This window comes from Talpa occidentalis, unplaced genomic scaffold, assembly GCF_014898055.3.
Source record: "Talpa occidentalis isolate TD23 unplaced genomic scaffold, MPIMG_talOcc4v2.1 talOcc4.6, whole genome shotgun sequence".
NCBI lineage: Eukaryota > Metazoa > Chordata > Mammalia > Eulipotyphla > Talpidae > Talpa > Talpa occidentalis.
The window spans coordinates 3,071,065-3,089,952 of NW_023604972.1; the positions used below are offsets into that span (position 1 = coordinate 3,071,065).

The 18,888-nt window shown below is 51.9% G+C and overlaps 2 protein-coding genes across 4 annotated transcripts in view; one reads left to right on the forward strand and one right to left on the reverse strand.

The window, feature by feature from the left end:
- Window positions 1–4,677: 4,677 nt before the first annotated feature.
- Window positions 4,678–6,111, forward strand: DRD5 (dopamine receptor D5). Its single transcript, XM_037530468.1, has one exon. It carries the CDS (start codon window positions 4,678–4,680, stop codon window positions 6,109–6,111), a length of 1,434 nt encoding a protein of 477 aa, XP_037386365.1.
- Window positions 6,112–16,819: 10,708 nt separating this feature from the next.
- SLC2A9 (solute carrier family 2 member 9) overlaps window positions 16,820–18,888 on the reverse strand; it is a 49,191-nt gene continuing 47,122 nt past the window's right edge. For all 3 annotated transcript variants that reach the window (XM_037529583.2, XM_037529581.2, XM_037529582.2), the window contains one exon: window positions 16,820–18,347. In XM_037529583.2, coding sequence (XP_037385480.1) covers window positions 18,093–18,347 — 255 coding nt within the window. In that variant the 3' untranslated portion in view covers window positions 16,820–18,092. The remainder of the gene's footprint in view (window positions 18,348–18,888) is intronic.

Genomic DNA, 18,888 nt, shown 5'->3' on the forward strand with positions numbered 1-18,888 from the left:
CTTTGCACATGCCACTCTCTCAGGAGCAGGCTTCTGTGGCAGAGAAGTGGACCATCTCTTTCTCGTGCTTCAGGTCGTACAGAGAGGACCCTCCACAGTGAGGTGTGCCCTGGTCACCTCCCTAAACAGGGCCCTGCTGTACCTCACCATGACACCCTGGCCATGAGCAGCTGACTCATTTGTTGGAGCTTGTCTCTCAGGGATGACTGCCTCGGGCGGTTGGGACTGACCTCACTACATGGGTTCATCACACATGTGAGATCCTCAAAGTGCCACCCTACCCAAGTAGGGGTGCTGGGAACACTGAGGGGGCTCATGACTGACAGGTGTTTGCTGGCATAGTTTAGACCTTGGGAGAGGTTCTGCACCTGCTTCTAGAACACACCCAGCCCTCCACCTGCCTTTTCACAAGTCCTGCCATTCATTTAAATGACTCCAAGTGTTTAACTGTATCATAAGTTTAACTTGCAAACAAACTACAACCAAATTTGAGTACATCTCAGGCACCAGCAGCCATTCTTTCATGGAAAAATAGACATTAGTTAAAAGATCTACTGGAAAAGACAAAGAGATGACACAGAAGTTATGAATGATACCATTTTGATAAAAGCCAACGAGTGTTATAGGTTTCTCAGCAAAATGTTTGGAGCAGATTTGCTGGAATGATCATTGGACCTTCGTGGTGAACTTAAAGTAGTAGAGACACAAGTTGATTCTCAACTGTCAACACCTGGAACTTAGATAATGACATAATGCAATGTTACTTCAACAGAAAAAAGAAACGAAATAAGAAAAACCTCTTTGGAAACTATAAAACCCCTCAGTGGTCAGGATGAGATGGTGAAGATGATGCTGATGGAGCTGCTAATCTCACCGGGGGGGTCAATCCTCCTGCAGGTCTGCCCCACCCGTTTTCAGGCACAAGATGGCGCTGTCAGCCCGCTTGTTAACAGAGTCTGGAAGAAGGCGTAGGATGCGGGCCCCTCTGCTGGCTAGGGCTGGTGGGGGGAGGAGGGGCAGCTCCCCCTGAGGTGCAGTGGGGACTGCCCTCCAAGCTCAGATAGGGGAGAACCAGCAACCAGCCTTCTCTCTGGGGCAGCTGGAAGTGGAGCTGGAATGTTTCTGGAACACCTGTCTAGTGAGTGGTCTAAACCAAGCAGAGCAAACCTACTCTCCCTTCGCTGGAGATTGGTCTAGACCAGGAGATGGCTAACTATGCTGAGCTCAGAGGGTTTTTACATTTTTGAAAGGTTGTAACACACACACACACACACACACACACAGCCAAAAGTATACAGTGGAAAATGCTTGCTGCCCTTGGTCTTGACAATGAGAGTCCAGGTAGGGGGTTCTGGTGGATAGCCCTGGAAGAATCCTGATCCTCAATAAGAAAGAGATGAGAGAAGGTGTGACCGGTTGCTGCCTGAATGTGGTTGTTGGAGGAAGTCAAGCCTGGAGCTTTCGCAGCTAATTTGCGACCATGAGGCCAACAGTTCAAGAATATTATGAGGAAGGAGAGGAGGCTGAGTTCTTGAAAACACCTCTGTAAGATTCTGGAGCCTCCTTTTTCTAGATGCCTGTTTTGGGAAATGACCCAACATTGTTGTTTAAGGAGTTGCAGGCAAGCTTTTTCTGCAGAGGGCCAGATCGGAGAGACATTAGGCTTCATGGGCCGCTACTGTTGCAACTACCCAATTCTGCCATTCCATCTAAAAGCAGCCACAGGCGATACATAAATGCATGCCTGGGGCCCGTGTGCCAATAAAACTTTATTTACTAAAATAGACAGTGGGTGGGCTCCGGCCCAGGGAGCTGGGGTTTGCTGCCCTCTGCAGGTTGTTGGGTGTTCTGTCACTTGCAGCTGCCCCATCCTGCTGGACCTCCCTGGCCTCCCTCCTTGGATTTTGTAGGCTCATCATCTTCTTCTGGGTCATTTGGTTTTGGGGTTTCCAGGGGACCGTGCTGGTCCTCCTTTTTGCCTTCTCAGTGCCCTCTTTCCCCTATGAGTGGGGGTGCTTTGAGCCATGCCAATAGCTGGTTCTCCTCCAGATTTTTAGCGGGTGATGATTCCGGTTTAAATCATGTTTCCGTTGTGGCTGCAAGCTATGACCTTCCAACTGTCAGCCTGGGACGCTTATTAGCTGGTGTTTTATTGTAAGGCAGCTCCTCCCTCCCACCCGCCCTTTCTCATTTATGACTGTGATCCACGGTTATTACGATTGATTTGGACGCTAAGCGGCCCCACATGGGGCATGGGAGCCCTCAGGTTATTTCTTATCTTTCTTTGAACCATTTCTTGCTTCCTGGCACCCAAGAGATTCCAGGCTTGTCTGTGTTTCCCTGTTCCTGCTCTGCTGTGACCATTTCTCTGAGACACTTGAGTCCTTCTGGTGAAGGATGGTATTTATTAACCAAGATCTGGGTGTGCTGTGCAATTGCGCATCAGATGGAGGGAGAGAGGACACCCAGATGGGGATCTGTAGGAAGCACTGGCCACCATTCCGGCAAATAGCGACAAGGCCCTGAATTGAAGGGTGCAGATGGGGGTACTGAGAAGACTCGGCGGACGGAGCCATTTTGAAACAATCAAATGGTTTCTGTTTACTGCAAACCGCTAGAGACTTATTTATTCACAGTCCCTCGAGCCCTCCCCAGCTAGCCAGGCCTTCCCCTCGGAGGGGCCAAGTTTTGTTCCCCCATCACCTGCTTGGGCCAGGGGTGCGTGGGCAAACACTAGCCCGTCCACCCAGAGGCTCCCAGTGTGTGTGTAGCGGGGAGCAGCCCCGTCAGCTGCTGCCCTCCACCCCAAGCAAGCCCAGGGGTGTCAGTGTCCTGGGAATGAGTACACAAAGAGCAAGTGGAGATGGGGGTGAGGCCTCCCCAAGATAAGAGGCGGGCTTATTACTTGGTTACAGCCAAAGAGCTGGGCCTGAGGCCGAGGAGGATCTGCCGTGGTTCTCTCCAGTCCTTAGTGGTTTAGCTCTTTGGAAAAGAGCAGGACAGGCCTCTGTCCTGCACAGGGAGAGCCTGGATGCTCACACCGGCCTCCTCCCAGCAGGCAGCGCGCCTAGGAGCTGTCCCTGTGGAAGTGGGGGCTGGGAGCCGTGGGCCCTGGCTCATCCCGTCACCCTCCCCACTTACCCACGATTCATTTCTCACCGGTCCAGTTGCCCCTGGTGGCCCCCGAGTATTATGCACGATATTTCAGAGAGTGAGAAAACGTCCACATAACTGGCACAGTCTCTTGTTATGATTGCTCCCAGGAGCTCTTGTCCACCTCTCACCGCGCCTGGGGTGTCCATTAGACTTGATCTCAGGCACCGCTGCATGGGGACGACCAGCCTCCACCTCAGGCCCGCTACCCTCTGAGGTTTCAGGCGTCCACTGGGGTCTTGGAATGTAAACCTGAGGATGGGGTGGGGGGGGGTGCTGCTGTACGTTGCATGAACACGGTTCTAGAGATAGAGAGAAACCCTCTCCCAAGTGGAGTCCACCACTGGGGAGGCCTGGGGTTCGGGAACCCCACGCTGCCGCCCAGGATTTCCCTGTCCATCTTTTTTGAAAAAAGAGAATTTGGGTTTGGGGCCACCTCTTCAGTCCTCAGGTCCTCCCCCATCCAACCATCCTCCAAGGTTCAAAATGAAGAGGACTGTGAAGGGCAGGACCCCCAGCTCTGCCTCGTCTTCCAGCTTCATCCCGAATTATTTCCCAAAGGGAAGCGGCTCCGGATAGGAGGGGGTGGGGAAAGGACTCTCCCAAGAGGTCAGGGGAAGCCCCAATCTTAGGTTGGGGGTTGTGGGGGGAGCTGGCAAGAGGAGGAGCTGCACCGAGGAGCGAGGGCTCCGCATCCTGCCCTCCAGAGCATCAGGGAACCCTTACCCCATTTGGAGGAAGAGGATCGTGACCCCAGGAAACCCAGGAAACCCAGGTCCAGTGACCTTAACTAGGGCGCTCAAGGTCACGCCGCCAGGAGTGAAGCCGGGACGGGGACTCGGGGCTGGGAGAAAGCCCGGGCTGCCTCTGCCCCTCTGGCGACCCCAGCTCCTGCCGCCTGCGCGGGGCAGGACCCGGCTGGGCCGGGGCACCCGGGGCGTGCCGGGCACCTCCTCATCTCCCCGGGAGCCTTCTCCTTCGCTCTGGGAGAGCGTCCGGCCCCGGGGCGCCCCGCGGAGCGCGGATCCCCCAGACTCGGGCGGGCAGCGCGGAGAGCGGGGTGCGGGGTGCCGGGGCGCCGGGGCGCGCGAGCAGAGAGCGGGCGGCGGGCGCGCGGCCGGGCGAGGCGGGGAGCAGGCGGCGCTCGCTGGGCTCCGGCCGCGCGACCCCCGCCCCCTCGGGGTGGCTGGGCTCCCCGCCCCGGCTCGGCTCCCGCCCAGACGCAGCGCTGCAGCCGCCGCCCCGCGAGCTGCGGGTCCCCGGGAACGCCCCTCTCGGCGCCGCCGCTTCGCGTCCCCGCACCCGCACCGAGGGGCGCAGCGCGCCACAGACCTGGGGGCTCCAGAGGCGAGAGGGGTCCGCGCGCGTCCCGGGCCCCGGCGCAAGGCACGGTGAGCGCCCCGGGCCTCTGGGGTTCAGTGGCGCGTTCCCGGTACCATCCCCGGGGTACCCGATGGGGGCGCCCGGGGGGTGCAGGGCTGAAGTTGGGATCCCGCGCCCCCCGTCCGGGCCTCCGAGTCCGACATGCTGCCGCCGGGGCACAACGGCACCGCCCGCCGGGAGCGCTTCGGGGGGCCGCGGCCGGCCGGGGAGGGGGCCGCGGGGGGCGCAGGAGCGGCGGTGCCACTGGGGCCCGCGCGGGTGGTCACGGCTGGCCTCCTGACCCTGCTCATCGTCTGGACCCTGCTGGGCAACGTGCTGGTGTGCGCCGCCGTCGTGCGCAGCCGCCCCCTGCGCGCCAAGATGACCAGCGTCTTCGTCGTGTCCCTGGCGGTGTCCGACCTCTTCGTGGCGCTGCTGGTCATGCCCTGGAAGGCAGTCGCCGAGGTGGCCGGTTACTGGCCCTTTGGGGGCTTCTGCGATGTCTGGGTGGCCTTCGACATCATGTGCTCCACCGCCTCCATCCTGAATCTGTGCGTCATCAGCCTGGACCGCTACTGGGCCGTGTCCAGGCCTTTCCGCTACCAGCGCAAGATGACGCAGCGCGTGGCCGTAGTCACCGTGGGCTCCGTCTGGGCCTTGTCCATCCTCATCTCCTTCATCCCGGTCCAGCTCCACTGGCACAGGGCCGTGGCCGGCTCCCGGGGCGGCTCGGGCGCACCGACCCAGCTGGCCAACGGGACGCCCTGGGATGAAGCCCAGTTGCCAGAGGCCAGGGCGGAGACTTGTGACTCCAGCTTGAACCGAACTTACGCCATCTCCTCCTCGCTCATCAGCTTCTACATCCCCGTGGCCATCATGCTCGTGACCTACTCGCGCATCTACCGCATCGCCCAGGGCCAGATCCGCCGCATCTCCTCCCTGGAGAGGGCTGCGGAGCGCGCGCAGAGCTGCCGGGCGGCCGCTGCGCCGGGCACCAGCCTGCGGGCCTCCATCAGGAGGGAGACCAAGGTCCTCAAGACCCTGTCCCTGATCATGGGGGTCTTCGTGTGCTGCTGGCTGCCCTTCTTCATCCTGAACTGCACGGTCCCCTTCTGCGGTGGACACCCCTCGGGCCCCGGCGCCGGCTTCCCCTGCGTCAGCGAGACCACCTTCGGGGTCTTCGTCTGGTTCGGCTGGGCCAACTCCTCTCTCAACCCCATCATCTATGCCTTCAACGCCGACTTCCGCAAGGTGTTTGCCCAGCTGCTGGGGTGCAGCCACCTCTGCTCCCGCACCCCAGTGGAGACCGTGCACATCAGCAACGAGCTGGTCTCCTACAACCAGGACACTGGCCTCCCCAGAGAGATTGCAGCTGCCTGCCTGCAAGTGATCCCTAACGCCGTGACCGCAGGGGACCGTGAGGTGGACGAGCAGGAGGACACGGAGGAGGAGGGCCCTTCAGGCCGCATGTCTGAGATCTGTCAGACCTCTCCAGATGGGGGTGCTGCAGCCCAGGAGTCTGTCTGGGAAGTGGACTGTGAGGCGGAGATTTCACTGGGCAAAATAACACCTTTCACCCCAGATGGAGTCCATTAAACAACACAAGAAATGCCCCTGGCGGGCCCGTATAACCTCAGACATTAGCAAGCATGTGTGAGGCCCTCGCACGCGGATACAGACACACCCATTCCAGCCCCGTGCATGTGCCCTCTGGTGTCTGTCTCTGTGTGGAACCGTGTGCTCAGAAGCCTCACCTGGCTGGTTTGTTGTTGGGAAGAATTGGCAGAAGCCTTTAGAAAAAACTCAGCCAACACACCCCAGCCCAATCAGAAAGAACTGAAGGCCCTTTTGGAGCAAGGTGGTGGTGTTGGGTTCTTAAGATGAGAAAGGCACTTCGTCTTTAGAAAATACACTCTCTCCTCATTGTGACTGCTCGGGCTTGTCTGTGTATGGCTTAGTTTTTAAACACGGGCTCAGCGTGCAGAGTGCTGGGGAGGGCAGGCGGCCTTCCTGTGTCTTGCTTCTGCAGGTGTGTTGGTGCGCTTCCCTCTGTGTGTGAGTCTGTCCTGCAGCTGAGCAATTCTTCCCGATGTGTTCTGGTATCTAATAAATGCAAATGATGTGACTGATGGGCTGATGGTCTTTGCTGGGCCAGATTGGAGCTGCCCTGAGCAGATCCTTACAAAGCAGGGAAGATTTTACTGGGTCTGGACGAGCATTCATTTTCTTTACCGACAGCTTGGTCTTAAAGGTACATGCAGGATGAGGGAAGCTGAAGAGCTTCTGTTTCTTTGAATTTGTTTTATTAGTACACACATCTCTGGTCTGTGCTGAAAGTCACTGCGAGGCCACATCACTAAACACAGCACCTCAAGCCCAGAGTTCTAGCACTTTGTCATTCAGAGTATTTAAAAAAATAAAATAACCTAAAACGATGCTTCCAATTCCTAGACCGATGCTATTAGCTCATGGAAAAGCTCGTGGAGAGTAACAGCCAGGTCTCTCGGTCTGGAACCTGTGGAGTTTTAGAGGTATGCGGCTTTTGCTCAATCACGTTTCCTGAAAAGCTTTGAGATGTGTGAGTCAATCAGTCTCATTTTTAAATCAGCATTTTCGTTTGTAGATGACAGACAAGCCGGGAATGCATGTTACTAAAATGCAGGAGTCACAGATGAGATTTGAATGAACTTGAAGTTCGAAATTTATTGAAGGGCTCAACAAGAAAAGCTCAGCTAATTCCATCCTCGGCTTTTCCTCTCTGCAGTCTGCAGGGTGAGAGGGACCAGGTTTCTCCAGTGCGTCCCCGTCGCGAGCATCTGCCTACCGTTAGGGCTAAATGCGAGTGTCATTAATGGAAGAAAATGAGATGTGAATATGTAATTTCTCGCGTGCCCTTGCTTTGAAGCAGCCTTATCAAGGACAGGCCAATCAATTTTGGTCTCTTTGTGGGTAATTTTATTGTCACCTCTTGAACAGCCATGTCCTGATCACAGCAAAACGTGCAGCTCCCGCACGTAGTGATTAATACATATTTGTTGAGTGAATCACCGACTATTTCTGGAATGATGAGAGTGAAAGTAAATGCTACTCAGTATGTTAATTTTCATATACAATTTTGTCAAATCAACATTGGAGCCTGACGTCTGTGTTCAGCTTTTGACCTTTTGTGAACCGGGAACTGGAGGGGCCACAGCAACCCCAGGAGTGGTGAACATCACCCTGCTGGAGACTTGGGGAGATCATGGTGCGACCTTGAGGGGCTCGCTTCACCTCTCTGGTTCTCTTTAGCAGGAGCGTGCTGTTTTCCAAATTGTGCTTCATGCAACAGCTATTGATGGATGGGGTACAGGGTAGGAAATAAGTTCCCCCAGCACAGGTGCTACACCAGCTTTCTCCTTAGAGCTCTGGCTGCGCAGGGGTGGCTTCTGCGTGGCTTCGCAATGCCTTGGGCCCTGTGAATTCCTGTGGGTGGCATTCCTATCGCTGTCTCTCTGGAGCCCTGTTGCAGGGAGCACAGTTTGAGGAACTGATTCATTCGGAAGTCTCTGAAATGCATTATTCTATTCTAAAGGGCAGGCTGTTAGAGGCCAAATCTCATGTGACAAACATTCTAGGTCCCAGTTGAAATAATTTCTGTGTTAGGCAAAATAAATTATACCAGGGCTTTGGAAGTCCCTTCTGCAAAATATCACTCATCACTCATTCTAGTTATTTGCACTTACTATGTGCATGGCACGGCCTAAGAACGTAGTCCTCAAAGACTCTGTGCACAGGCGGGCTTTGGTGGCCTGTGGTGCGCTTCCTAAGTAGGTCACGGTTATGGATCCCAAGTTCATATGTTGAACGTCTCTCCTCAGCACCCCAGAATATACCCATTAGGGTCTTCACAGAGTGATCAAGTTAAGATGGGGTCATTAAGGCGAGCCCTGATCCACAACTGGCTGTTGTCCTTACAAAAAGGACAGGTGGACAAGTTGAGACCAGGCAGTCCTGGGCAGAGAAGTTCCCAGGAGCGTGCAGCTGTCCAGCAGCGCAGCTGCTGAAGTCGCAGGTGGGCAGAGAGACGTGGGGGTGAGTCCTGCAGATGGTGAGTCTCAGTTACCATAGGTGGAATGGTGAAAGGGGGTACAGGGGAGGAGATATGCCTTAAGAGAGTGGATTTGTGAGTGCATGTGAACTGCCCGACATAATGCACTACCAAGGCTGTTCTTAGATTAATCTAAGTGGGGGATCGTTTAAGTGGGTGAATATTTCAAGCCAAGGGGGAGCAAATATGGGCTCCCTGCAGCCTGATTGCGATGGTGTGTTTGGGCTGCAGGGCCGGGAGCTCCTCTCTGTCCCACTCCACCTGCCCGTGGGGAGGCCGCCTGCCTTGCTGAGCGTGGCCGTTCCTGCTTCTGTGATGACGAGGATGATCAGCATAAGACCAGAGCTTATTAGTGAGGCTTCTTTGCTCAGGGCCATTCCGGGGAGGAATAGGGAAGTGTGTACATATTTGATTAGCGACAGGGGATTCACAGAATCACAGATGAGAGGCTTTGAGAGAAATATTTCCTTTTAAAAAGAAAATAGCTAGAATTCATAATGAGAAGAAATGAATTTCAAAGAAGTAGTGGCCCGCGGAGACTGAGGGGCTATGGAAAATGCAACGCTGGGCCGACCCTGGAGACACTTTCCCAGGGGTGCAGGGCACACACGGCCGTGCTTTGGAGAGAAGGGCCCCACGGGAGGCAGGCACGTGGGGGAGTGGGCAGGACACTCTCCATTGGGGGAGCCGTGGTGCTCACTCAGCAATCTCACATCTCCTGAGGATGGGCAGTGAGGAACGCTCTAAGCTCACCTGCCCCAGGCCCCCCCAAAGGCACCTGATCCAGTACCTGCTTCACCAGCAGACCCAGTAACTCCCCAGCAATCTGCAGGGGGTCCTTTAGCAGGAGCGAGTCAGGAACCCAGAGGAGACCCTGGCCTGGAATCAGGAGGTCTGGAACCCAGGCCTGCCAGGCAGGATCTGGCTGTTTGATCCGGGCAAGCCACTTACCCCCTGTAGGTTTCCATCCGCCAATTCTCTCTGTTTTCTCATCTGTAAAATGGGGTGGATGACAATTGGGTTGTTTGAGGACTCACTGTGAGCTCATAGGAAACCCTTGAAACGGCCTGGCACATACTGCGGTGCTTTCCTGTGACGATGACGATGGTGAGGGTGCAGATGACAATCAGACCGACTGGTTTGTTGCGTTGCACTAGCGGCTTCTGTCCCCACCATGAACGAGCCAAACGCTTTCCACACATCATCTATTTTAATTTTCAAAATAGCCCTTATCATGGGTCATATTCTCCCCATTTTGCAGATGAAAAAACCGAGACTCAGAGAATTCACGCTGCTTTTCCAAGGCTTCGAGTCTGTAAGCAGCGAAGTCAGGATCTGATTCCAGAGGTCCCAGCACAGGGTGGCTCACAGGATGGGGAACATCTTCATGGACTGTCCGTCTGCAGAGGCACCCTCCCTCCATCTCACGGGACTATTTTGTGGATTAAATAGTAACAGCAGTAAGGGCCCATGACCACGTGCTGGGCGCTGCACAGGTGCTTGGCTTCCGCAAGCCCCCTCCCTTCTCACAGCAGTCTTGGCAGTAGGGGTCGTCACCCCATTTCACAGACGACCACTGAGCAGGGCAGGTAAAGTAGCCTGAACCTGGACCTGGGCTCTCCACCTCCAGAGGCTGCTCCGAAGGGCTGCATGTGTTGCGCTCAGTGACAGGGACGCAGCCGTTCCGTTCCCAGCTGCCTGCTTGGATTTGCGAGGCGACGGCGTGGCAGAGAGTGGTGCTCACGGATGACTGTGTGCAGGTGGGATGAGGAGGTGGGGACAGTCGGGGCACCATGTGTGAGGGGCTCCACGGTGACCTGGGAACCGGCCTTTCTCACCCCTTCAGGGAACTCCTACAAGCTGGGGACACGGCATCCAGGCATCCACGTCTGCCTCGCAGTGGGTGGGGGCCATGGCAGGGCATGCGCTTGACTCAAAATAGCACTGGGGAGATGCTACAAGGGCCCGAGAGGCTGCTGATGGCTTTTAAGACTCTTATGAGCTGAAGAGAACAAAATGATGGATTTCTCCCCAACCCCCTCTCTGCTGCTGTTCGGCTGACTGACAGACAGCTGCCAGCCTCGTTCAGATGTTGATGTGCCACTTGGGCTTCAATGCTGGGGTTTGGGAACTGAAGAATCGACCCTGGTTCTAAAAATAACCCCGGATTTGAGCAGCTTTTGATGTGCAGATAGAGAGGAAGAGGCCATAACTGAGGGAGGGAGGAGCCTCCGTCCTTGCCCACGCCCCGTATCCCTCGGGCCTGGACCACCGGCCTCTGTCCTCCCGCCACTCAGGCTGCCTGGAACATGCCACACAGTTGATGTCGTCACGCCCCCACCTACTCCACTTTTTCTCTATCTAATGCACCCCTGACTAAGGCCAGGGGCACCACATTGATTCAAAGAACTGCCTACTTGAGTCTTCCCTGAATTTCTGATCTACAGAACTGGGGAAAAAAATGGCTGCTCTTTTATGCCACTAAGTCTTGGGTGTTTTGTCCACAGAAATAGCTGACTGGTGTGTGGCTACATTGGGAGAAGGATGCAGAACTGGGGTTTTTGGCGGATGCCATACTGAGGAACTCAAGCAGAGAAGACCAAGCAGAGACCAGCAGAGCAAAGAGAAGAGAGACAGAGTGGGAACCTTGAGTAGTAGTATTTGAGTCCCTGAACCCAGCCAAGGCTTAAGTGGGCAGCCTCACTAGATTTCCAAGCCAAGCACATGAAGAACACCCTGCTTTCATTTTTAAGCCACTATGAATCAGGATCTTGGCACTTGCAGCGGAAAGAATCCTGTACTACCTGACACGTTCATTTGCTGGGTGTGTTACAGGCAATGAGGTGTCAGCCTAATTTGACAGTTTTGGTGACTTCCAATATTTTAAAAGCTGATCCCTATGACTGTCAACCCCCCTGATTTTTAAAAACAACTTATTCACAATCCATCCGACGGTTATCTGCTGACCACTCATTCTGTGGGAGGAACTGAGGTTTCTGCAGGAGACTAGCTGGGTGTGCCTAGTCCCCACTTCGGGCTGCTTAATTAGAATTGTGTTAAATTCAAGGAAGAAGAAGAAATGATAAGCGTGTTCACAACTTCCCTACAGTCTTTTTGAGAGAATCAAAGGGGGCAGATGTGTGAAAACACCTAATATAGTTCCAGCACAAATCAGTTTTTAAAATTTTCACCCACGAGATGAAACTACAAACCTATTTCTGAAGTACCTGTCTCCACCACTGAAATACCTTCCTTTAGATGTTCTGTTCTGCTTTGAAATCTTCCTGCGGGTGGAATATTCTCAATTTGCCAAAGTGGGTGGTGAGGAGCTGAGAAGAGCCTGCTTTCGGCCTGGCCGTGGAACTGCGGTGGTCTGGGCGCGTGTGGCCCTCTGGAACCCTCACACCCGCACTTCCTCCCGAGGACCCGAGCTCCGTTTTCCCTTCACTTTCTTATTCTAAACTCTAATTCTTGGCTGAGACCACTGTAGTCCCCAAATGCGAAGATTTCATGAGAGGAAATTTACTTGACTTAATGTACACATTTGCCAGGGAAGTGGCGCTGATAAGGATAATGACAGCCACATCTTAGTGTAAATTACAGCAAATGTCTGCAACTGTGAGCGGCTGCAAGTCCCCGTCATTCAGTGCGACCTCTGATCTTCGGGGTTCCCAGCTCTGGAGTGTTCATTCTTTAGTGCCCAGGAATGGAAGGTCAGTGGAAATGACATGAGAAGCGGCTGGTTATGGAAGGCTCTGACATCCAGGCTCCTCTGACCTCGCATCATTTATTCAAGGGGAGGTAGGATTCAAGGTGTCTTCTTTTAGACCTACGCTCAGCCAAGACAGACACCGTGGGGCAGGCAGGTCCCAGATACATCTAAGAAATGATGTTGGTGCCACAGTCCTAAGTTTTCATTCTAAACCCAAACCACCACGCAGGCCCACCTCTTGCTCTTTCTCTCATACCCACCATATTTGGCCACCCCAGGACGTCACTATTCCCGGAATGGACTGCTTGTTTATTTCCATGTCACTGACCCCTCGTCTCAAATTCCTCCTGCGCTTCTTTTCAGTCTGGCAAAATCCAAATCCTTCTCTGAGATGCACACGCTACCACCAGCAGGTCTCTCTTCTAATCACCGCAAGCCATTCTCTCCTCTGGCTACCGATCATACCCTCCTCCTAGCATCATCACGGCATTTATTTGCTCAGTAAGAGCGCAAGTGCTTACCAGTGACATGGGGTGCTGAGCGAATCGTTCATTTACTTGTCGAATCTTAAAATCTAGTAGGGAAGATATTCCAGTAGCAAGGAGACCACCACGACTATAATGTAGCATTAAATGTCTCAATAAATGTGAACGCAAACTCCTGTGGGAGCCAAAAAGAATGAACTTGCCAAGACTGGGGAACCATAGAAAGAATCTTAGATGGGGGGGTGTCTCTGCCGAGCCCTTAGGGATGAAGCAAAGTTCTCCAAATGAAGCAAAGGAGGGGCACATTCTGCACAGAGGGTCCGCGGTGGTCTGATAACTGTGCCAATCGCCAATTGTACCCCCATTACTTAGGACAGGTATATAATAGACGTTGATAAACGTCTATTTTGGGGATAAACGAATGAGACTCCAGAGAATGTTAATTCTGGAATTGTTTGAGGGTCTGAGCTCTGAACAGTGCTGACTAACTCAGGGAAAGAGGAGAAAATGTAACCAAAACAATACACCTGTTATCTACTGCCTTTTAACAAACCATGTCAAAAGCTGGTGGTTTAAAGCAGCAATAATTTAATTTCTCTTGTTCCAAAGTCTTTTTCTCATATTACTATAGCTATGCTGGCTTTATTTTAATTCATATTTCCATGATGTAGGGCAGGAACTGGACACGATGCAGGTTTTCTGATCCCATGCAGACCGGGTAAAGGAGTCAGAGTCCTCAGTGGTTTTGCAGGTTTTTATTGGGGTTCACCAGGCATATGGCAGGCAGGGGTGCTGGCTAGGGGGCTGGGAGGCTGGCAGGCGGGCAGGCCTCCCAGCCTCCAGCAAGTCTTCACTCTATCTGGGCTCTCCAGCATTCTCTGCTTCTCTCTCGGCTTCTGCTACTTCTTTCTTGGCTTCTCTTTTGGCTTCTACTGCTGCTGCTGGCGTCCGCATGATGCCACCCTTAAAAGCACAATCTTAGCTCAGCTGAATCTCATCTACCTATGCCCACACCCTATTCCAGGTGCCCGCCATCAGGCATGCATTCAGGACAAGGATCCATCATCTATCCTGATGGCGGAAGGGCAGAAAAGCCTGATATTTTCTTTACCCTACACATGGTATATATCTTACCACGCTTGTATTTTTAACCTGATATGCCATTACACATCACATGGTGATCTTGTAAAGAGCCTATCGATGAATCTTTCAGTGTTAGAAAACACAGATGCATTGCTTCATTCTCCTGGGGCCTGTGCGGTTTCTGAGGAGAAATCTCAAGTCACGCAAATAGTGGGGTCCATGAAATGTAATGTTGATTTTCTCTGGTTTCAAGATTTTTACTTTGTATTGGCTTTTCATCAGACTCACTGTGACTCATTGGGACTGTTTTTTTGAATTTTCCTCTTTAGGGTTCACTGAGCTTCTTGAATCTGTAAATTTACCTCCTTCACCAGATTTGGGAAGTTTAAAATCATGACTCCTTTAAATCTATTTTTATGCACTGATTTCCTTCTCTTCTTTTTCTTGGAGTTTAATCACATAACTGTAACAGCAGGAGGATACGGAGCAGGTTCTCTATGACCCGAGCAGATGGGATAAAGGAGTCCTGGAGCCCTCAGTGGCTTTTCAGGCTTTTATTGGGATTTACCAGGTACACAGCAGGCAGGGGTGCTGGGGGGCCGGGAGGCTGGCAGGTCTCCCAGCCCCCAGCAAGTCTTCACTCTCTCTGGGCTCTCCGGTGATCTCTCGGCTTTTCTCGCGGTTCTCTGCTCTTCCGCTGGCGTCCCTGTGGCGCCGCCCTTATAAGCCCAGCCTCAGCCCAGGTGAATCCCATCTACCTCTGCCCACACCCTGCTCCAGGTGCCGCCATCAGGCATGTGTTCAGGACCGCGAGGATCCATCAACAATCCTGATGGCAGGAGGGCAGAAAAGTCTGATAGCTCTTCACTCACCCTCCACTGTTAGACATTGAGAGACTGGTCCACTGGTGGCTAAAGCTCTGCTCATTCTGATTCCTTTCCCTCTGTTGACCAGACAGCTAATTTCTTTAAGTTCACTCATTTTTGCTCTCTCATCTTTATCCTGCTATTGGTGTTGTCAGGCTAATTTTAACTTCTAGTTACTGCATTTTCCAGTTCTAAAGTTCCCATTTTTAGAAATAACTTTTATTTCTTGGAGTGCTTTTTCCTATTCGAGTGTTTTTCCTTACTTCATGGAGATGACAGAAATAGTGGCTTTAAAGTAGCAGAACAGTCCTTTGGGGACTGGCATCTGTGGATGGTTATTTCCCTTGATAATTGTTATGTAGTTCTTCACATGTGAAGTAATTTGGAATTGTTTCTTGAGCATTTGGAATATTATATAAGGCCATATGGTCTATCAAGGCCTTATGGACAACCAACCTGCTTATGTTCAGATAGCAAAAACCCACATTTGCAAGCTGTGTTTTCAATTTCAGTTTAATGTTCAGATGTTGCTGGTGTGGGTCTGCCCTGTGTTGCACCTCGAAGGGGTCCGTCTGGCCCATGCAGCGGCTCCTCCTGTAATTCACGTCTCAGCGTTTTCCACATTGCTTCTCGTCAGTGCCGGCAGGTAGAGTTCACGGGTGAGCCCAGGACTTCATACACAGATTTACCATGTCCTTTCCATCAACTCTCTCCTCGCTGTGATGTTCCCTACAATTTCCAGTTTCCAATTGTCATCTCACCTGGAATTTTGGGCTAGAGAGTCAAGAGTTTAGCCCCACCACTGTGTTAACCCCGCACAGCTGAGGTTGCGCCCAGGGAAAAACATTGATAATAAAAAGAGAGAAAAAATTATAGGCATTACCTCACACTCTTCACACCACTGAAGCCCACCTTGCCAGTTCCTCTATCAGAGGAGGAAGACTTTTCCTTAGATTTTCAGGTGTCTCTCCACCTCTCCTGCCTGGTCCCAGCAGCTCAGCTTTTGAGCTCGCCTCAGGGCTAAAAGCAGGAGGGCGACTCTTCACTTTTTTAAGTGACTCTTCCCCAACCCCCTGCATCCCTCTCTCCCCAAGATCAGCCCTCTGGCCAGAGAGGGAGGGTTTCTTCTGAGCTTTTTCTGTCAGTGCTTGTTGTACAGTTTTGGGAGCTGATGTGTCCAGGGAATAAGCCAGGAGATACAGGAGAAAAATCTTGCAGAAAACTCACGGTCTTATTGGTGGCTCTGCAAGTTTTGATTTCCCTCCTCCATTTTCCTGCTGAAATTTATTTTTCAGGTTCCTCATAGGGATGTGTATTATGTGTTATGCAGGGGTTTAACTATAACCAGGGGGTAGGTATAGGGTGGAATGTGTGTGTCTCAGAATCAGAAAGAAAGTAGAAAGACTAGCACCTAATCCCTCACACCTGGTGAATGGATACAGGTGCTGTGAATGGTTAGAGCCTTTCAGGAAAGCACTGGGGCCTGGGTAGCAGGGTGCCTGGAATGTTTGTCTGACTCATCTCTCCCCATTACCTTTCAATATCTGAAAAACAACTCTGCACACGAACTCGCTGCAGTGGGTGTTAGAGCATGAACAAAAGGCTCTGGAACTGAGATGTTGTGTGTAATTCATATAAAGTGGGGAAAATGGAAGATAAGAGACAAGATAGATGTAAATTGTGTTTTATGTGTTCTGTGATTGCAGCTGGAAAAGTGAGAGGCCAGAAACGGACAGAGCTGTATCAAAATTAAAACTATGTATTAGGGAGCTGAAGCGTACGAGATTATGGGTAACTTATTGCTTTATTTTTCAAACATTCCCTTAATGTTGCTGTACTGACTTTTTAATCCCCGCCCCACCCCCATCCAGGACTGATGATTTGCTATTAGTGCCACTTTGTTTTTCGACCTTCTGTGATGCACATGAGCAAATCCAGCAGGGGCATCCTGCGCCCACTAGTATGGCCTCAGCGCCTAGCTAGCACCGAGTTAGAGGTTCCTAATAAGTACTTAGTGACCAAATACCCATGGCTCCAAATGAAAGAGAACACTCAAAGGCTGAAATTTCTCTTTACACTTTATTTGGCCTTTTTGGTCTGAGGCTCTTTTTGTGTCCATACATCTTTCTGTCCTCCTTGACAGCCACTGTTCAAATTTCCCAGCCAGACCAAAACTGGACGGTATGGCGCGTTGAGTTGGCAACCAAGGAGAGGGCCAAGGTGAAAGAATATTCCATAGGAAAGATCATCCCATTGCTATGGCCCTCAGGCCTTTCACTTTCCTGGGCCTCCAGGAGGCAGATGGCAGACGCAGGACTTCATAGTCTCCTCGTGATAAATCATATGTATGAATATATATTTACATGAATGCCTTAAAATAAATCATATCTGTTTCAGAATGCATATGTTTTCCTCTGGAAAACCCTAATGCATTATTTTTTTTCAGAAAAAATCTCTTCCAGGATTAGCAAACATGATGCACTCGTCTGTCTGACCCTCTCACACCTGCACCTGTGGCAGACATTACCAATCATCCACAATGTTTTCCCCACCAAGCTTAGGTTTAACCTCACAGTTATTCTTAATAGTATTTCTGTCAATTGAAAAGGTACAATTTGCAGTCCCTGCCCCAGCTACTGGAAAGTTACTTCTGGTATCTGCCTCTCTGGGTCTTGCACATACAGACCTCTCTGTGGCTTTAGCTATGAGCACAGCTGACACTCTGAAGTGAAGATGGCTTTGGGGCTGGAAGTCTTGAGTCAATGGCTCATAGCCCAGGAAAGACAAAGCCTGGAGGCTGGTGGGCTGGTACCAAGTTCTCCTGGGCACTGAGATCCACAGGGCAGAGCCAGGACCAGGAAAGCCATTGATTAGGAGGTATAGAGTTTTCCCACTGAATTCTGGAAACATTCATCCAGGACCAAAGGTAGGGGTCCTTGGAGGCCTGAGGATCCAGGTTGAGGGCAGCCCAAGGCTACTAATGGTAGTTGGGACCAGAACACCAGTTTCCAGTCCATCTAGTGCTCCATCAGACCCTACTTTTCTCTTTGAAATAACACTTCAATTCTGTTTCCCCAATTTCATTTTGAAACCATGGGTAAGACATCAAGAAGGCAGGCCATTGATCTTACAGAAGAACGTTGGGTCTACTGAGATATAGGGTGAGTCCTTCCAGCTTCCAGAAAGGTTAGGGTTTTCAGCTATGAATAAAGCCCACGTGGTTGTGATGTCAGATTCCTGAAGATTTATTTTTAAATAAGTAATGATGCTAAGTTGCATGTCTTCGGTATAAGCCTTCTAAAAACTGAGAAATCTTTGGCTTCCTGAAGTGGTGAGATCACACGTTAGACAGCCCCATTTTTGACAGGACTGTCCAGCGTGGAAGTGGGGTCTGGCTCCGACCTTCCATTTATCTTGTCGTCAGTCACGGCTGAGTCCATCTTCTCCTCCGGTGGGCATGCCTTGTTCCTCTTGGCAAACGCCTGGCTGATTTCTGCATGGGTTCTGTTTTTGGTCTCAGGCAGGACAAAATAGAAATAGACTGCACCTGCGAGGCAGATCGTGGCAAAGACCAGGAAACAGTAGGTGCCCAGACTTTTCTGTGGGAAGATAGATAAAAACAAATCAAATCGACAACCACTAAACTGGCTGTACAAACATCTCCGAACAAATTTTTTAATAGCTTCCATTCCTATATCAATATTCCCTGGATAAAACACAGCACGTGTGAAGCAGGCTCTGTAGGTAAATGGTGTCTGTGTAGATGTTTGCACGAGACATTCTTAAACGAACATGAATAAACCCTCTTCAAACCCTGGCAAAATGAGGACACGGCAGTCTGGATATATTTTTTAAACTTGGCCTTAAAAAGTGAATCGCCATGCTTGAAACTTACAGCTGGGGCCTGAGGGGGCTGGGGCGGGCTGGGTGGGGAGTTGCTGGAGGCGCCGGAGTGGAACCTGGAGTTACTGGGCCTGTGTCTTTGGGCTGAGAGGGAAAGCAGATTCCAGTCTGGTGTCCTGACCCCAGAGCCGGGGTTGGTCTCTGTGCTCGGGCATGGAGAGTAAGGACCGGGGAGAAGACACAGACGGACCTGGCCAGAGAGGCGGTGGGGAAAGAACCCTCAGGTTGCCCCGAACT